This window comes from Scardinius erythrophthalmus (assembly GCF_964197995.2).
Source record: "Scardinius erythrophthalmus genome assembly, chromosome: 14".
NCBI lineage: Eukaryota > Metazoa > Chordata > Actinopteri > Cypriniformes > Leuciscidae > Scardinius > Scardinius erythrophthalmus.
The window spans coordinates 30365527-30385034 of NC_138234.1; the positions used below are offsets into that span (position 1 = coordinate 30365527).

Consider the following 19508-nt stretch of genomic DNA (forward strand, 5'->3'; position numbering starts at 1 on the left):
CACATATGTAGGTCAGAGAAATCCAAATTTTCTCGGGGGAGCATGCCCCCGAACCCCCCTAACTACGGGGGGCCTTGAGTCTTGTTGCCCAGGGCACAAGAAATTGTTAATCCGGCCCTGCACGCGCCTCATTCTCTCACAACTCTTTGCGTTCATTAAAGACTTTATTTCACTAATTTAAGACCTCTCTTATTTTATGAGGATACTCACAAAACAGACATTTTGGCAAAATTGTGTGTTAATGTTCGTTGCACGAAAGAGGACCGTTTTCTGGTGCGCAGTCTGTGCGCACGATCTGGCGCGGGTCTTTCTCTCTCTCTCTGTGTGTGTGTGTGTGTGTGTGTGTGTGTTACATAGACAGGACATTCGCAGGCAGCGCGTTTAAAATCATTTACATGAATAAGAGCGGGATCATATAATGTAACGCTACCCAAGGGATGACAAAAATTTATTTTAACGCGTTAAACTGGAAAAAAAATAATCTCATGCGTTAACGCGTTAAAAAACGCAAAGTGAGCTTCAACAGCGGATGTCGAGCTGATGAGGGAACGCTACTACACAGTTAATTGCTGTCTGCCTTTTACCGTCGACCTGTGGCTGTCATCAGACTGCATATGAGATTTTACGCCATTGATTCCCATACATATTAGCTACCCAATTTAAATACCTTTTTACAAACGCTGCAAAATCCTTCTTTATTTTGACCACCAACCATGTTCTAAATTGTTTGTCTTCCATGCACTTTCCCAGTTTTCTGGTCTAGTTTTATTCCTGTTGTTCCTGCTGTCCAAAATTACTCGCGCCACCTCCGCAACTTTGCTCCGGCCGGAGGCAATCACCAAACTGTTTCCGCGTGTTTTTAATCACACTAACGTACATATTTTGCGACGACAGCAAATAAAATGATTAATCATGAAGACTATTCATATAAATTGATAATATAACATTTTCTTAAAAACCATATTAAAAAATTAATGCCTGTAGGATTACAATTTAATGCTTTTTAATGCCATTTAAGGCCTTAATTATCGCAAAATCCATTTAATGACTTTTAATGCTTTTTGCGGAAACCCTGCCTGATCATAGCTGTACAGGGCGGCTTATTATTTTTCATCTCCATAAATATATCTAGAAGTAAAGCTAATGCAAGGACTAGAAATCAATTAAATATTTTTAAATTATTAAATCTCTTATTAAATCTCTTATACTTCCTTGTCATCATGGAGATCGGAGTTCATGGTTGCATAGCAACGACAGGCGCCACGAGACAGCAAGCGCTTGTGGAAAGGAGAGAGCGGCGCGAGCCGGCACGAGCAGAAAAAAAAAAAAAAATCTGCGCCGCGAAACAGTTTTCTATTATCTATCATTTCACTGTGTGGGGAATTAGCAAATTTGCGCCCCCTGAAGCTGCAGGCGCCCTTTGCTTACTAAGAAGATGCCGTGCACAGAAGCTGTTTGTTGAGAAGGGGAAAAGGGAGGGGGCGCGGCTTTGGCGCGGGCGCGGATGACAGTTCACCTCTGGGTCTCTCCCAAATGGAACGGACAAGGAGGGGGGTCCATATAGTTATCTAAGTCAGTCACACCTCGACTTTCTTCCAAATAACGCACATTTCATTCATAATATTATAAATACAGGCCTCTATATTTCCTGCACATTTTTGTTTTTCTGAATGGTTTGAATGGCTAATAAAAATAGGTCATACAAAACGATTACTTGGTCACCACCACCAAGGTGAATTGGTTTAGTCTTGACTTCTGGTCGTGACTCGTGAGTGTCAGTTGGTATGGGGGGAATCAGGGGAAATCTGTTGATTGTCGATGTCAAGCGCCAAATAGCCTAAGAGATGGACAAGAAAGGTCGACAGCCATCAGGTGCCCAATTTAGAAACGAGCGAAAGATAAAGTAATGCAACTATGTTTTCTTTGTATGATTACGGTATCCATGTCATGAAGGGGCAATTGGTGGGTATAACTCTTATTTGTTAGCCTTTTTGCTATGATTCTTGCTATGCTTAACAATATTCGGTTTTAACTCAAACACGAGATCTAATTTCACCATAATATTGTTCTTTGATGCGCTCGAAGGGGGTCTCGCCCAGGGTGTAATTCAATGTAGAACCGCCACTGTGTACAAAGTTTGGTTTTGATACGTGACAGCGTTCCTGAAATATGAACTACTTCCTGTTTTGGCGACTACGCCGCCGATTTCGTTTGGCTGTGACGGGCAAATGCTTCCGAAAATCAAAAATCCTTCTAGTAACTTTTGTGAGGCTTGGTCCAACGATCATGGACATCTAGTTTCGTGAAGTTCGGACCAAATTTGTGACCTGTGAAACTTTAGTTTCGCTTTCTGTTCAATCCACTATGACGGACGAACGACGTGGACTCGTGATGTCATCTTCGCGAGCAACTTACACCGGTATTGGCCGGACATTTTAAAGTTGGAACGGTGTCTCTGTCTCAAAGGGCCTAGGCGCAGGAGCTGGCCAAAATTTTTCTCCCGGGAATAATAATAATAATAAAAAGAAAACTTAAGAAGAACAATAAGTGTGCTGCTTTCAGCAAGCACACTTAATTAGCTTACTTTATTTGTTGATACGACCTGAAAATGCTGCCAGAACGGCCTGTTTTCTTGGCTGGTTCCATGCTGAAAATTCAGAAGAGCTCACTCTCTGTTTCAGTCTCAGTCGGTCTCAGTTCACTACCGAAGGTGAATGACACTCGAAACCTGCCAAGGGGTTTGCGCTATTTTTGAATCAGAATATGAAGCAGTCACGTGGTTGTGTGTCGAAACGAAGCTTCGGACGTCACAGATCACATGGTTATGGCAAAACGAATCAAGCTCCGATACACTGCTTAAATGTGTGATGTGTTTTTTGTTTTTTTTACAAGCGTCGAAGCCTCGGTGCCGAACGTCACATACCCTACATCTCTTCTGCCTCCCTTCCAGATATAAACTTGATGTCACAAGGAGCTACCTAAGAAAGAAGGAAAACCTAGTTTTCTCCCACTCCCTTCTCCCACGCTTTATGAAGAAGTTTTGTTGCACTGAAACTCTGCCTAGTAAACTGTTTTGAGTAAAACTCGTCTCGTCTGTGAAGGTTACAATACATAACTTGGTTGCATAATAATGATAAAGAATTAAAATATGTGACAGCGTTTTAAGAGGATACTTATAAATTAACATGATTCTTTTTTATATATATATTTTTTTTAATCTTGTAGATCTGCTCATTTGGTGTCGAGCTGCAGAGACTTTAACAGATCAACTAACAGATTTGGGGCAAAATGTGACCATAAACTGTGATCTTGATGAAGAAGAGGTTTATTGGTTTTTACTAAAACTTCAAGATTCTGCGGGTTTGATAATGCGCTCTGTTCCAAACTCATCTCCGTTTTACTTCAATAAAAGATTCATCCACAAATATTCAGTGAACTCTAAACATCATCTGTTCATAAATAATGTCACTATTGATGAGTTAGGAGTTTATTACTGCATGAGCACATCAGGCTCAGATCCAAAATTCAGCAATCCCACCAGACTACACATCATTGGTGAGTACACTTTTAGTCATATTGTTCAGTATAGTGATTATGAAGAGATTATTATAAAGTGTTGCATCTAGACAAGTGGTCTGCACTTTAACCCAGTGACGAGTCTTTCCTCTTTGTCTTCTGTGATGTTAACATTTGCGTAGGCTATCGGTGTTCTCAACAAGTGTGTGATATTTGATGATATGCTAAGTATTAGCCTAGATATTTCACATCAACATAAAAGCCATTATTTCATCTAATGCTAATGTGCCATGTTCAACAATGTGCCTTATTGAATTAAAGTGTCACAAAATCCTCTCATTACTGGAGTTATCTTCACACTTCTGCAAAATGCTTTAAAAAAGAGGTGTGACAATTTGCTGAAAGGAACATGTGGAGGAGGTGACAGCCACAAAGTGTGTGTGTGTGTGTGTGTGTGTGTGTGTGTGTGTGTGTGTGTGTGTGTGTGTGAGTGTGAGTGAGAGAGTGTGAGAGATTTATTTTATTCCGGGTTGGCGGATGTGAAAGCAAATGAAAAGCCTTGAATGCAAACCTGAGAAAAATATACTGTTAACTTTTAAATAAATAAAAGGTTAATCAAAAATATATGTAATATTGGGACTCTATAGACAGAAGATAAAAGTCTAATGAGCATAAATAGGAAATATGACTGTGGTCACATTCACACATGAAAGACATAAAGGCTAACCACACTGTTGGCTGATTGTGTTTGTCATCTCACACACACACACACACACACACACGCACACGCACACACACGCACGCACACGCACACGCACGCAACCCTGTCAAAACCAGTCACATTCTAACTACAAATAAACTGGAGCAAAACACAAAAGTGTTATTATTCAAAGAAAATGTATGTCCATGTTACAGTCAGCTGGAACATATTCAGTTTCAGGGCTTCAGTTTGTGTTTCCTGTTGAGGTTTACTGAAGCTGTCGTCTGATTGGTCGTGTGCGCTCTGGTGGGTGTGGCTACAGTCGCTGTTTCGGTTCAGAGTGACGTCAGAGCCAGATCAAGCAGAAGAGCAGGATACTATAAAAGAAGAGTAAATAATTATTCTTATTTCTAGATTAACAATTCTTATAAAGTTTTCAAAATATTGTTTTGTCAACTCAACTTGATACCTTGATACATTTTAATGCTAATATTCAGATGCCAAGTTTATGAAGAATATGGAAGAAAAAAAAAATGCAAATATACTTCAGATCTGAGAACAGCTCAATTATAAACCGTAACGTATTAAAACAAAAGTGCACGGAGTCAAACACAAACCTGTTGTGGTGTGAGCTGTATTTTGGTCAGTATAACACACACACACACACACACACAGGTCATGTGATGAATGTGGTTTGTTCTGTTGGGTTAACAAATGGATGGATGTTTGTGGTTGGTTTGCATGTGTAGTTTGTGGGTAAAAAATATCTTGCCCAACCGTTAATATGCAGTCTGACATCCATTTTGCTATAAAACAGCTTTACAGTAAAACTGACTGTTCTCTTACGAGAGTTCTCTCGTACTGCGTTTGAATAAACGCTGCGGGAAAAGTCTCTTTTCACGAAATACTGAAGCAAAATTATCCTTAATTTTCATATTTGTAAAACGCATTGCAGCAGTGCACAGCCATGGCGAGACGGCTCGCTCACTCATTGGCTGTTCTGCGGCAACTGCATGAGCCTATCGAGCGAGGGCTGATGCAACATCAGACCAATGAGAGCGCTTCGCGCGCTCCTCGTCACATCCCGCCGAAACGGGTGTGGCCATCCCCTATAAAAGGAGCTCGAGTAGGCTGATTCAACTGATTTTCATCTCTTCAGCGAAGCTCACGCATCGCTGGATCACGAAGAAGCAAGCGTCGTCGAGGCAAGCTTTTCAGCGGGACGAGCCCTTGAAGCCGCTGGCCTTCGCCGCCTCTACTGCCGTACCTGCTGCGCTTTCCGGCGCTTCATATCCTTTACCTGCTCTGTTTTGTGTGTGTGTGTGCAGTGTTCCCCGAACACTCACCCCTAAAAGAGCCGCGTCTTTTTCAAGATGCCATCCTGTGGCTCGTGCCGAGCCCCGCTCACCGAGGGAGACCGCCACGTTATTTGCGTCTCCTGTCTGGGCGAAGATCACGCAGCGCTCGCGCTCGCTGACGGCGGCTGCCCTCACTGCGAGCTTTTGCCGATGGTGACTCTGCGGACTCGCCTGGCACACTTCTCCGAGCCTGCGCCCCCCGCCGCGGTGCCGCGCCGTAAGAAGCGCCGCTCGCAGCGGGCCCCGGAACCCACCTCTTCCCGACAAAGCTCGCCGGCTCGCCCGCCAGCTTCGCCGGCTTCCCCCGAAGCACTTCCCGATGCTCAGCGCCCGCAGTCTGCCGCCGCTTCATCTGAGGAAGTTGTTTCTGAAGTCGAGTCGGTCGATAAGGATTCCTGCTCTCTGCTAGCTTCAGGCAGTGAGGACTGGGCGAGCTCTGCGGATCTCACGCCTCCTGCCCGAAAGCCGTCGGCTAGAGCTAGCATCGAGGGGGAGCTCATGCGAGTACTCGCGTTGGCCGCGGCGAGCCTCGGCCTCGAGTGGTCTGCACCGGAACTCCCCTCGCGCACCCGGCTTGATGGTAGCTTCCTCCCTGGTGAGCGCACTTCTCCTGTGTCTAAGCCCGCTCCGTTTCTTCCTGAGCTTCATGAAGAAGTGGCGAAGGCCTGGAACGCTCCCTTTTCTGCACGAACACGTTCGTCTGTATCCCCAGCATTTTCCTCCCTGGATAATGCTCAGGACCGAGGCTACCTCACTCTGCCGCCGGTGGAACAGGCGATAGCAGCCCACCTTTGCCCGCCCTCTGCTGGACGGCGGACTAAGCCAGCGCTGCCGTCAAAAGCCTGCCGCATGACGTCGTCGCTGCTCGCGCGGATCTTCTCCGCCGCTGGGCAGGCGGCATCGGCGCTGCACACCATGGCCACGCTTCAGGTTTTCCAAGGCGATCTCCTCCGCAAACTGGACGAGATAGGACCTGAAGCTATCTGCATCACGGACCTGAGAAGCGCGTCGGATCTTTCCCTCCGCGCTACCAAGGCTGCAGCACAAGCCATGGGACGCTGTATGGCTTCCGCTACCGTAGCCGAGAGGCATTTGTGGCTGACGCTCACGGAGATGGCTGATGCAGAGCGCAACGCGTTCCTCGACGCCCCGCTATCCTCCGCTGGCCTCTTTGGATCTTCTCTCTCCGAGTTCGTGGAGAGATTTTCCGAAGCCCAGAAAGCGTCACAGGCGTTCAAGCACTTCCTGCCGAAGCGCTCCAGTTCTGCAGCGGGCCGTGAGAAACAGGCCCCTCGGAGCTCACAGCCTCAGCCCCCGGCCGCCCCCTCACAGCGACAGCAGCGCAGCTCACGCCCTCGCTCTCGCTCTACCAGCCGCCGCCCCACTCACCGCGGGCCGCGACCAAGGGTTGTGTTGAAGCCGGAAGCCCCAAAGAAATCCTAGCACGCCTAGGAAAGCGCAGGTGTGTAAGCCCCGTTGCGACCGGGCCCTCACCAAAGCGCACCGCTGTCTCAGTCCCAGGAATTGCGACTGCTTCAGCGTTCTCAGCAGAGCACAAGCCCGCACAGCTGCCCGCTTGCCTGCACACAAAAGCCGTTTTTACGGCTACCCAGATAAATCCCGAAAAGAGTGTATTTTCTGGTGTCCCGGCCAAGGCCGATGGTGCTATAAATGTAGTGTTGATGCCCACTTCTCTGTGCCCATCCCTACACACAAGCACAGCCCTGCACACAGGGCCCGTACTCATAAGATCGACGCAGTTCGATCGCCCCCCAAACATAGTCAAAGTGCCCACTTCCCAGTGCCCACAAACGCTATGTCTGGCAAGCCACAGGCTCCCTGTAAAAACGGGACCTGTGCGCGCCCGCTCTGTTCAAGCAGACAGCGCGGCCAAAGCAGTAAACGTGCCCGGTCCCCGCCCACGTTCACTTGTAGGCTGCATGAGTCCCATGAGACCTTCTCAGACCTCCCTCGTTCAGATAAACACTGTAGCGGGGTCGAGGATGAGCGTTTTGCCCGCTGTATTACGCGCGCTCCCCGCCTCAAATGTCACAGGCGTAACGCCTATGCTAGCGCGCCCCGAAGCGCCGCCGTCGCACAGCGATCAGAGCGCGCTTCGCATCCAACCCCTAGCCGGCCATGCAGACGCATGGGCCGCGCTTCCAGGGGTTTCGGACTGGGTGCTAGACATTATAAAGAGAGGCTTCTCGCTACAGTTTTGTCGACGCCCTCCACGCTTCACAGCGCGCGTCGAAACTACGGTGAATTCAGAAGTAGCACACCTACTTCGCGCCGAAATATCAAAACTGTTGAGCAAAGGGGCGATACAACATGTATCCCAAGCTCAAAGCGAAGGGGGGCTATACAGCAGATACTTCCTAGTCCCCAAAAAGGACGGTGGTATCAGACCCATACTAGATCTAAGACGACTAAACAGAGCTTTAGTGAAACGCAGTTTCAAAATGCTCACGACCAGCAAAATCCTCGCGCACATTCGCCGAGAAGACTGGTTTATGTCGATAGATCTAAAGGACGCGTATTTCCAAATACAGATAGCGTCACGCCACAGGCGATTCTTGAGATTCGCCTTCGAGGGTCGGGCATACCAGTATACAGTCCTGCCATTCGGCTTGTCCCTGGCACCCCGTACATTTACGAAGTGCATGGACGCAGCGCTCGCTCCCCTCAGACTCAGGGGCATGCGAGTGCTGAACTATTTGGACGACTGGCTGATCATAGCTCAATCACGATCTCAGCTCGTGGAGCACAGAACCATGTTACTCGATCACCTCGAGAATCTTGGTATCACGATCAATTGGACGAAGAGCTCCCTGAACCCCAGCCAAACTATATCGTTTCTGGGCATCGTTCTGGACTCTTGCTCTATGACGGCGCGGCTGTCGCAACAGCGCGCGCTGCGCATACAGCACGCAGCGAGGTCCTTCCGCTGCGGCGCGATTATCCCGCTCAAACGGTTTCAGAGGATGCTGGGCCTCATGGCCTCAGCATCATCAGTTCTCCAGCTGGGCCTGCTTCGCATGCGCCCTCTGCAGTTCTGGTTGAAAGCGCGAGTGCCACGCGGAGCGTGGGCACTCAGCCGATTGCGCCTCAAAGTCGATCAAGACTGCGCAGCAGCCCTGAGACCATGGGCGGCGGGCGATTGGTACCGTTCAGGTGTAAGCCTGGGGACTTCCTCGAGAGTGAAAGTGGTGTCTACGGACGCATCCACCTCGGGATGGGGAGCGCTGCTCGAGGGCAGGCCGTTCTTTGGCCTTTGGTCAGAACGAGAAAAGCTCCATCATATCAACTGCCTGGAAATGCTGGCAGTTCACAACGCGCTGACGCGCTTTTGTCCCCACATCAAAGACCAACACGTCGTAGTCCGCTCGGACAACACGGCCGTGGTGTCCTACATAAATCGCCAGGGCGGTCTCGGATCCAGTTCCCTTTACAGGCTGGCCGAGCGCCTCCTAATATGGGCTCAGCGCAACCTGAGCTCGCTGAGAGCGGTGCATGTGCCCGGGACACTCAACCTGGGTCCAGACAGGCTGTCCAGGAACAATGTTCCCACGGGCGAATGGTCTCTACACCCACAAACAGTCCGGCTGTTGTGGCAGAGATTCGGCAGGGCGGAGGTGGACCTATTCGCGTCCCCAGAAAACGCTCATTGCCCCGTGTTCTTTTCAAAGAACGACAGCGCGCTGTCCCACAAGTGGCCGCACTGCCCGCTATACGCGTTTCCCCCAGTCTCCCTCCTACCTCAGGTGCTGGAGCGAGTCAGGGAAGTGAAATGCCCAGTACTGCTTATAGCACCGTTCTGGGACAACCAAGCCTGGTTTCCAGTCCTGATGCAGCTAGCAGACTCCGCTCCATGGCCAGTGCCATTGAGGAGAGATCTCCTCTCGCAGGCCAGGGGCTCGATTTGGCACCCACACCCAGAGCTGTGGTCTCTTCATGCGTGGACGCTCAACGGTTACCCGTTAGCCTCACGGATGGAGTGCTGAACACCATCACTCAAGCTAGAGCGCCTTCCACCAGGCGGCTTTATGCCTCGAAGTGGTCGGTTTTCTCCAGCTGGTGTACAGCTCGGGGCCTGTCACCCCTCGATTGTGAGGTGACGGAGGTTCTCTCCTTCCTACAAGAGCTGTTGGACAAGGGCAGATCCCCTTCCACGCTCAAAGTCTATGTGGCGGCTATCGCAGCGTGCTCGACAGCAACGCCAGGCCAGTCACTAGGAAGGAACGATTTAGTCATCCGCTTCCTCAGGGGAGCTAGGAGGCTGAATCCCCCCAGAACTCCCTCAGTCCCGGTGTGGGACCTTTCTACGGTCTTGGCAGCCATGAAAGGTCCCCCCTTTGAGCCTATCCAATCTGTTAGCCTCAAACATCTGTCTTTCAAAACGGTGTTTTTGATGGCCCTCGCTTCGGTGAAGCGCATAGGCGATCTGCACGCGCTCTCTGTGAGTCCAACGTGCTTGGAGTTTGGGCCCAATGACTCCAAAGTCATACTCAAACCTAAGCACGGCTACGTGCCGAAATCCCTCAACACTCCGTTTAGGGCTCAGGTTATTTCCCTGTCTGCCCTGCCGGGGTCAAACGAGGAAGGGGACTCGAGCTGTCTTTGCCCCGTTAGGGCTTTAAGAGCTTATGTGTCCCGCTCCGCTGCCTTCAGACAGACGGAGCAGCTCTTTGTCTCGTTCAGTGGACGTTCCAAGGGAATGGCTGTTTCGAAACAGAGCCTGTCCAGATGGGTGGTTGACGCCATAACAATGGCTTATACTACCAAGGGCCTTCAGTGCCCGTTGGGCATTAGAGCGCATTCCACGAGAGGCGTTGCCTCATCGTGGGCCTGGTCTAGCGGGATTTCCTTACAGGAAATATGTACGGCGGCGGGCTGGGCCTCGCCGTCTACATTCATAAGGTTCTACAACCTAGAAGTTCCCGCCTTGCAGGCCAGGTTGTTTTCGGTTTAGCCGTATCAGCTGTCTACCACGACACTGATTTCGCAGGCGCACAACGCCACCGAAGACTTCACCGCACTTGCAAGCCAAGTATTTTCGGTGTATTCGAGTCAGCTGTCTAAACACGGCACTGATATCGCAGACGCACAGCGCCGCCGAAGTTCTCTGGGCAGAATTGTGTAAGACCCATGTTTTTCCCACATTAGCCAGGCTCCCTCCTGCCTATGTGATGTTATATCGCGTCTAGAACGCACCTATTTGGGCGAAAGTGTGTAAGTCCCACATTTCCCACATCAGCCAGGCTCTCCCTGCCTATGTGACGTTGTATCGCGCTTAAGGGCGCATCCATTGGGCGAAATTACGTAAGACCCACATCTCCCACATCAGCCAGGTTTTTCCCCTGCCTATGTGGCGCTGTTTCGCGCCTAAGGGCGCATATATCTGGGCAAATTTGCGTAAGACCCACATTTCCCACATTAGCCAGGCCTTCCCCTGCCTATGTGATGTTATATCGCGTCTTAGGACGCAGCTATCTGAGGGTGGTTGTCCCCCCCCCCCCCTCCAGACTCTCCGAGTCTACCGGGTGATTATGCACTGTATACCTGGACTAGCTTCCAGTGGTCGGTGTTTTCTCATCCCAGCACGCACGGCGTCTTACAAGTGGTTCCCGCAGCGTTTATTCAAACGCAGTACGAGAGAACTCTCGTAAGAGAACGTACTCGGTTACTAACGTAACCTCGGTTCTCTCTAGAAGAGGGAACGAGTACTGCGTTCCCTGCCGTGCGCGCGGTTCGCTGAACCAATGAGTCAATGAGTGAGCGAGCCGTCTCGCCATGGCTGTGCACTGCTGCAATGCGTTTTACAAATATGAAAATTAAGGATAATTTTGCTTCAGTATTTCGTGAAAAGACACTTTTCCCGCAGCGTTTATTCAAACGCAGTACTCGTTCCCTCTTCTAGAGAGAACCGAGGTTACGTTAGTAACCGAGTACGTTTTTTAAAGCAATAGCCTAGATAGATAGATTTATGTCTAAGGTCACAGGTCAAGCAAAATAATTTACACCACAAGAGTAAAAAAAAAATAGTTGTTTTTTATCATCTGTCTTTTACATCTATTTTTAAGATAAAGATTAGAGCAAGATTAGAGTATCTGGGTTCATATTTCTGGTTCTATTAGAGATTAGTTAGTTAACTATTAAAGCCCTTACATTTGTGCAAGGCTAGGCCTATAGTGTCCTTTTTATTATCATGAACTTTATTTCAGTCAAATGATCTGTGATTGTGTCATTTTAAGCTCAAGCTCAAGGCTGGTAAGTTATTGGGTAATCCTGCAAGGAGAAAGTCAAAAGCCATTAACTAAAACACAACCTGGGCAATGACTACGTACATGTTAATTGTCATATTGGATCAAATGTAAGTTAAATAACTATTAACGTACTGAAAATGTAAAGATATAGTTATTTACATTTAAGGACAGCGAAACCCATGTGCAGTAAAAAAATAGCCTATATTTTTGCTAACAAAGAAAACAAAACCACCTGCTCCCTCTTAAGTAAAAATAGACTTAGTACGATATGTAAATAAATGGATTTAAGGTTTGTTTCCGTTACTGATTAAATAACAGGGATCAGTTAAAAAAAAACACACACACACCGCGATTTAGCGCCTGTGCGCGTTCACGCGACAGGGTGTCAAATCCTGTCAATCAGGCTAAAGCGGCGTCTGAGGTTTCTGACACTTTTAACTACGGAAGAATATGATTCTCGCTTTAGTTTTACTGCGTTTTTGGTTGTTGTGGCATTTGGGTGGTAAGTATTCAAATATTTTTGATGCATTCCGTGTTTGCATAAAATTTAACTAGCACTTTTTAATAAATAGTTTGTTTTAGTTATTGACGTGTTTTCAGTCTGGAACGCTAATTTAGTTTGGGGTGGGAAAGGAGAATAAAGTCTATGTACGGATGTGTTCCAGGTGTGTTTGGTGTTGAGACTGGGGAAATGAAGACTTTGTCCGTGATGGAGGGAGATTCTGTCACTCTACACGCTGATGTTTCTGACATACAGGGAGATATTACAGTGATAGAGTGGATGTTTGGAGCTGAACACCCAGACACTGTCATAGCTGAGATCAATAGAGAAGCAAATATTAATACTGTTGATGATGAGAGATTCAGAGACAGAGGGCAGATGGACATTCAGACGGGATCCCTCACCATCACAAATATCAGAACCACAGACTCTGGACTTTATAAACTACACATCAGCACAAATATAGGTGTAGACAAAACATTCAGAATTAAAGTCTATGGTAAGTACAGCAGTATTGAGTCTGTTCTTTCCAAATTTGATTGTGACATGATCAATCTTTGTCACATTAACTCACAGAATTAAAAATACTATATATTTAAGCGAATTAGATATAGTGAAAAAGTGTTTGTTAGTAATGTATCCTCCTGTGTGTGTTGACTAAGCTTTGACTGAGAATATAAATCTGGACATTCTTGTTTGTTTTTGATTTGATTCACTCTGATTTCTCTTGTTCCTCTAATATCCAGCTTTTCTCCCCGTTCCTGTAATCATCAGAAACACTTCACAATGTTCTTCATCATCTGAAAGTTCATCAGTCTCTAGATGTGTACTGATGTGTTCAGTGGAGAATGTGAGTCATGTGACTCTCTCCTGGTACAGAGGACTCAGTGTATTGTCCAGCATCAGTGTGTCTAATCTCAGCATCAGTCTCTCTTTACCTCTGGAGGTGGAATATCAGGATAACAACACATACAGCTGTGTGTTGAACAATCCCATCAGCAACCAGACCACACATCTGGACATCACTCAACTCTGTCAGCCTTGTACAGGTACGTCAGTCATATTTGTGTTTATTTCTTGAGCTACTCTGTTGATCGTGTTCAGGTGTGTGATGTAAGCAGTGATTGGACGCAGTGTAAATCCTTACATGTGCTCTTGAAAGACTGGCCGATACAGTTACACTAATGACTGTCTCTTCAGGCATTACAAATCACATAGTGCTGATATCCGCTGCTGCTGGATCTCTGTTGATTGTGGCTGCAGTTGCAGTGTTCTGGATCTGCAGGAAATGCAGAAAAACAGATCAAGAAGGCAAGCGTAACTAAAGTACAGTTAATACATCTGTAAAAAAATATTAAAAAAAATATATATGAAGAAACATAATTTAACACATCTGTCATCACTGTTAAAATAGTCCAGGCCCCTGAAAAAGAGATGACTTATGCTGAGCCAACATTCTGTAAAAGAAATGCACAAAGACCGGTAAGAAAAAAACAGTTATGTATTTATTTTGTGTTTATAGAGATATTACTTACAAAGCAAACACTACAACAAATGTAGTTTGGACTTTTTTTTTTCTTTTTTTTTTTTGCCAACTGCTCTAGGTGGATATTTCTGCTATGATACAGAGTGTTGCAGTTGGAGGATTTTTTAAATATTATTTAACTTAAAAAAAAAAGTTAATTCATAATTATTTTATGTAATATCTGTATTCAACACTACATATCAGCATTGTACAATGCAACATATTTGTGCACTATAGAGGTCGATTACATCGCCAGGTGAGACCACGTGACTTTTTGGCAGTTTCACAGCAGTTTCCTGTCTGTTAGTGGTAGCTTTTCTGTCTTAAAGGACTTGACAATAATGCTTGTCTGCTTGACCAGGGCAAGTGAATTTTTGAAAGAGAATTTTACTTGCCCGACCAAACAATTAGCCTGATTGTAATGACAAAATAACTAGAAACAAGTTGACCAACAAAAATGTTTGATTTAGCATTAACATTCACATTTAAATGTAAACTGCAACTGATACTTAAAGTTAAGGTACTTTATGTGAGACTCTTGTAGAGAAATCAAAACAAAAGAGAAAGTTCACCCTCTGATTATCTTCATTTGGGCCGACACTAGTTATCTTTGGGACCCCAGACAATAAGATTTAATTTTGTAACAGAATAATAGTTTTTTTGTTTTACAAATGTAATTTTACTCTGTTTATTAATGTTTTTACTCAACATTTGTGCAGGTTTTGGAGGATTTATGATAAATTTTAAATTTCTATAAATAAATATTTAAATAGGCTTTTTACAAAAAACAGCATTTTATGTAAAATTCACTTTATAAAAGACCCACATTTCTAACTTTGTTATCATGGGGATAACATGGATAATTTTACATGGTTTAGTGTAAAATTTTTGCCTATGTTTTGTAAAATGTAGTTTTAAAAGTAAAAAAATTATCATTTTAGCCACTAGATGGCTAGAGCTCCACTATATGCTATTTGACTAACTGAAATATATCTTTTCACAAGTTTTTCCAGTTGGATTCATATCTAAATATTATTAAATCACAATTCTAACAGTAAAAATTACTTTTTTTGTCAAAGTTTAGCATTTATTTTGTACTGATTTTTTTTTCCATAATGTTACATTATGATTAGAATCAAACCTGAAAAAGATAAAAGTTGAATTTTTAGAGTTTATCATTTATTTCAATCTTCTTATTTTCATATAATTGTACAAATGTGATCTACTCTTCAGTTACTAACTGTATATATACAGTGATATATATATATATATATATATATATATATATATATATATATATATATACAGTGAAATTGGTATTGCTATTTTTGAGTGAAATAGTTTTTTCTTTTTTTCAGAGAGTTAAGCAAGAGGACGAGGTGGTGTATGCAGGTGTCTTGAGATGATCACATTCTGATTCCTGAAATTGTTTTGATCGTACATCATATATTTTTCTCAGTATTATTTTTATTTAAAATATGCTTTTATTTGAGTTTTGTGATATTTAAATATCACATTTATATTTAAGGGGGGTAATAAGTGAAGTTCAAGTGAAGTAACATTTTACATATATGCTGGGTATGATTAATGGTATAAGTTTTTATCATCTCATATATCTATTTTGTAACTATTTAAGTGTAACCATAACCATATATTGTCATTAAACCCTTTCAATTACAAATGATGTGCTAACTAGTTTTGGTTTGGTATTAACATTAATGTGCTACATATTGCAATACAATATCATCATCACACTATAGCAAAGCTCTCCCACATATTTTGCTATTATAATGCTTATTTGCGTCATTGGTAGAAGTACAAGTGGTACAGTAGGAACCACTGTAGGAATACCACCCTTACAGGACCAATGGGAAAATTCATAACTTACTGAAAAAGTAAGTGTTTTAAACGGCTGTCAAGCTATTATAAAAACATGATCATGATTGATCGCATGACTTTGTGTTATGGCAAATAATCACATCATACAGCAACTCACTTGAAGGCCAGATTGACGAACATTCAATGAGCAGTTTGAACCGTTCTACCCGAGGGTATTCCAGAAAGAATGCAACATTCCTGGGTAAATTTACGGATAAGTAAACAGATAACCTCAAATTTCATTTTCAAAAATGTAAGTAACTTTCAGGGTATGTATATAGCCATAGCAACTTACTCTCTGAACATAACCTCCTGCTGAGCTGGGTTAGTTTACTACAGGTACACGCCTCTTAGCTTCACAGAAATTCAGCGCAAGTTATGGATAATGATTTAGAATTATAAATGTTATAACTTTATAATATATGTAGTGGGATTGCTGTGTTTTTCATTTCAAATGGGGTAAAGTGTGCATGGCGTGGTGCAGCGTGAGATGCGAACCTGGCACCAAGAAACAGCATAGACAAAATATTTAAAATATTAGTTTAATGGCATCATTTAACTGAGCACTATGAATGAAGGCCAGTATCACTGATACCAATACTGATCCTGTCAGAGTGGGACACAGACTCTGACACTCGGCAGCCGCCTTGGTTTGTCTGGAAGCCCGGGCCAAGGCTTCCCCAGCCTTCATTCCAGGTGTAACGACACCAGCGGATGAAGGCTAAGGCATATGGAACAGTGGCATTGAGATCCTGTGAGGGGAACAAAGGAAGTTGAAACCCAATGAAACATTGGAATGGGGACATACCTGCGGCGGTAAGGAGTTGTCGGCGTACTCAATCCAGGATAACTGTTGACTCCAAGAGCTCGGATTCTGGTACGTCAGGCAGCGGAGAGCTTGTTCCAGATCCTGGTTTGCCCACTCGGACTGCCCATTGGTCTGAGGATGAAAACCTGACAACAGACTCGTAGAGGCCCTGATCTGCCAACAGAACTCTTTCCAGAACCGGGAGACAAACTGTGGCCCTATATAGAAGACCACATCTACCGGAGGGCCATGAATCCGGAAGACGTGATCAACCACCGATCGATGGCACAATCATAAGGCTGGTGAGGAGGTTTGGGGACATTACCAGAGCAAAGACAGGAGACACTGCTTGCAGTCAATTCAAATTTGTATTGACTTCAAAACTTGCAACAAAAAGAACAACAAAATCAAAAAGAACATAAAACAGAGACACAAAAAGTGATCCTCCTCATGGAGGTCCCTCACTAGATCTGACTCGAACAGACAAAATTAATAATTTTTTACTCAAATGTTTAACCATTTCATAATAATAGGGAATTGAAATGACATGTTCGCATACATGAATAATGAAAATAAAATTCAAAATACATTAACATCAATTTTACAAGAAAAGAAATACAAATAATAAAAATACATTTCTACATACTTTTAAAATAAACTGTGAATGAAACAATGACCCCCCTGCTCACACTGGGAAATAGAATAGGCCTACACTACCCAGAATTCCTTGGGATGGAATAAAATGAGGAAATGTTTTCTGACCCTGGCCGATGTCTTACAGTGAAATGGAAAGGTTGCATAGCCAAACTCCAACGAGTTACTCAAGCATTGCAATCTTTCATTTTGTCAATCCATTGACGTGCTCTATGATCTGTTTCAACTACAAAATCTCATCCCAACAGGTAGCATTTAAAAGAATCAAGAGACCATTTCAGTGCCAAACACTCCTTTTCAATGACAGAGTATCTTGTTTCCCGAGGATACAGTTTCGTACTCAAATAAGCCACAGGATGTAACTCACCTCCCTGCTCTTGTTTCAAGACAGCTCCCAATCCCACTTAAGAGGCATCTATCTGAAGCACAAAAATTCTCTCAAAATCAGGACTATACAGAATTAGTCACTAATGTATACCTCAAATGTTGGAAGGCTGGACTGGACCACTGAATTAGATTCTGGCCCGACTTCTGTGTCAAATCTGCTGCCCTAGTGGCAAAATGAGGTATAAACCTCCAATACCTCCTGGCTCTGTCTAGACTTTGCACGAGTTAACACCACATTACAGGTATTACTTGGCTACAATAAGTCCATTAACACAAGACAATTGTTATTTTGAAGGAGGAATGGATAAGAAGCAGACAAACAGCTTAGCATTCACTTTACTCAACTATCTCGTTTCTTCCACACAGCTCTAACATCAGTTGAACATGTCAACACATCAGTGCCACCTAGTGGACATTAATATTATAGTAATGCAATGGAGAAGAGAACACAACATCTTCCCCTTTTCAGAAAGAATACAGCTGTATGTATATCACAACAGAAATGAACAAAATCAAGAATAAACAAGTATTTTGAAACAACTTTTGTGTCTTTTTCATTCAAATATTAACTCTGTTATCTCAGGTTTTTCATTTCCTTACATATCTAAAACATAGTCCTTGGTCCAGCAGTGTTTTTGTCTAACTCTAACAGACCTATTCAACGGACTTGATGTTGTTTCATGTTGTACCTCAGTAGCCTAGTAGTAACACTTCCACTTGATTTTGGCATTTCAGCAAGACGTGAGGCATTCCACACCTCACCATCATCAAGCAGGTCTTCATCAAGAATCTTCACCTTTCTTCTGTACAACAGCTTTTGGTTGTGTGAACTTCCGATCACCCTTCTTTACCATCCAAGGTTTCTTAACTCGAACTAGATCACCAGGTCGGAATCTTGAAGGCAATGTCAATGGAGACCTTTTCCCATTCAACAGAAGGCAATTCAACAGGGTTGAGAGGAGCATTATGTGTCACAGCAGATTTGTCATTTTGTTTGCATGTCTGACAGTTGCGTATCAGGGCTTCCGTCTGGTTGTCCATCTTTGGCCACCAGTACAACTGCCTAAGTCTGTGCTTTGTACGGACCATACCTTGATGTGATTCATGCGCCAGTTCTATGAGTTTCTTCTGTAGTTAGTCAGGTACCAAAAGAAGGTATGTTGGTCTCTCTGGTCCTCTGTCCTCTGACAATACATCCATCCACGACAGCGAGCTCATGTCGGACAGGAAAGTATCCATGTAAGTCCAGATCAACATTCTTCGTGTGTTTTGGCCAAGCGGCAACCTCCCCGTCTCTCTCTTGAAACCAATACGGAAGTGAGTTAAACTGCAATTCATTGACTGGCCGCTTGGCCTGGCTGCAGAAGTGAGTCAAATCTGTATCTTCCCCATGTTAAAATTTCCAACTTTACAGCAGAAAAAAACATGTTTACAGCCTGGATCTCTGTGTGGCTTTGGTCTATACAGCTAATTTTGCCCTTCATAACAACTGTGAGGGGGGTGCATTTTTTTATAACTCGTCCGTTTAGTTAATTAATATTTAAATTTAAGGGTGTGGCCACTTGAGTGACAGATGGATTGCCTGCCGCTGTCAATGCTACGCTAGCCGTTTGTCTGCTGCACCACTTCAGCGGAAATCCCGCCCTGATTGCCCTACACCAATCACTGATCCCTAAACCTACCCGTCACAGATTGCCTACACCAAACACTGATCCCTAAACCTACCCGTCACTGTAACCTGAACCAATTAAATAGGCTGCAGGGCGGGATTTCCGCTGAAGTGGTTTGGGAAAAAAAATCACGCCTTCACCTCAGCAAATGTTAGCTGCTGAACTTGCCTTCTCTGCAGTGTTTGTGTTTTTTTTTCGGGATTATTTCATACAATTGAATACTTGGGTACAAAGCCCACGTCTT

The 19508-nt window shown here is 44.5% G+C and overlaps 1 protein-coding gene across 1 annotated transcript in view; it reads left to right on the forward strand.

Moving 5' to 3' along the window:
• The window catches only part of LOC308701814 (natural killer cell receptor 2B4), a 31015-nt gene extending 15470 nt beyond the window's left edge, over positions 1-15545 (forward strand). The window contains exons 2-6 of the mRNA XM_081384256.1: positions 12506-12841; positions 13089-13391; positions 13543-13653; positions 13757-13824; positions 15226-15545. Coding sequence (XP_081240382.1) covers positions 12532-12841; positions 13089-13391; positions 13543-13653; positions 13757-13824; positions 15226-15273 — 840 coding nt within the window. The 5' untranslated portion in view covers positions 12506-12531 and the 3' untranslated portion in view covers positions 15274-15545. The remainder of the gene's footprint in view (positions 1-12505; positions 12842-13088; positions 13392-13542; positions 13654-13756; positions 13825-15225) is intronic.
• The last annotated feature ends 3963 nt before the right edge of the window (positions 15546-19508 follow it).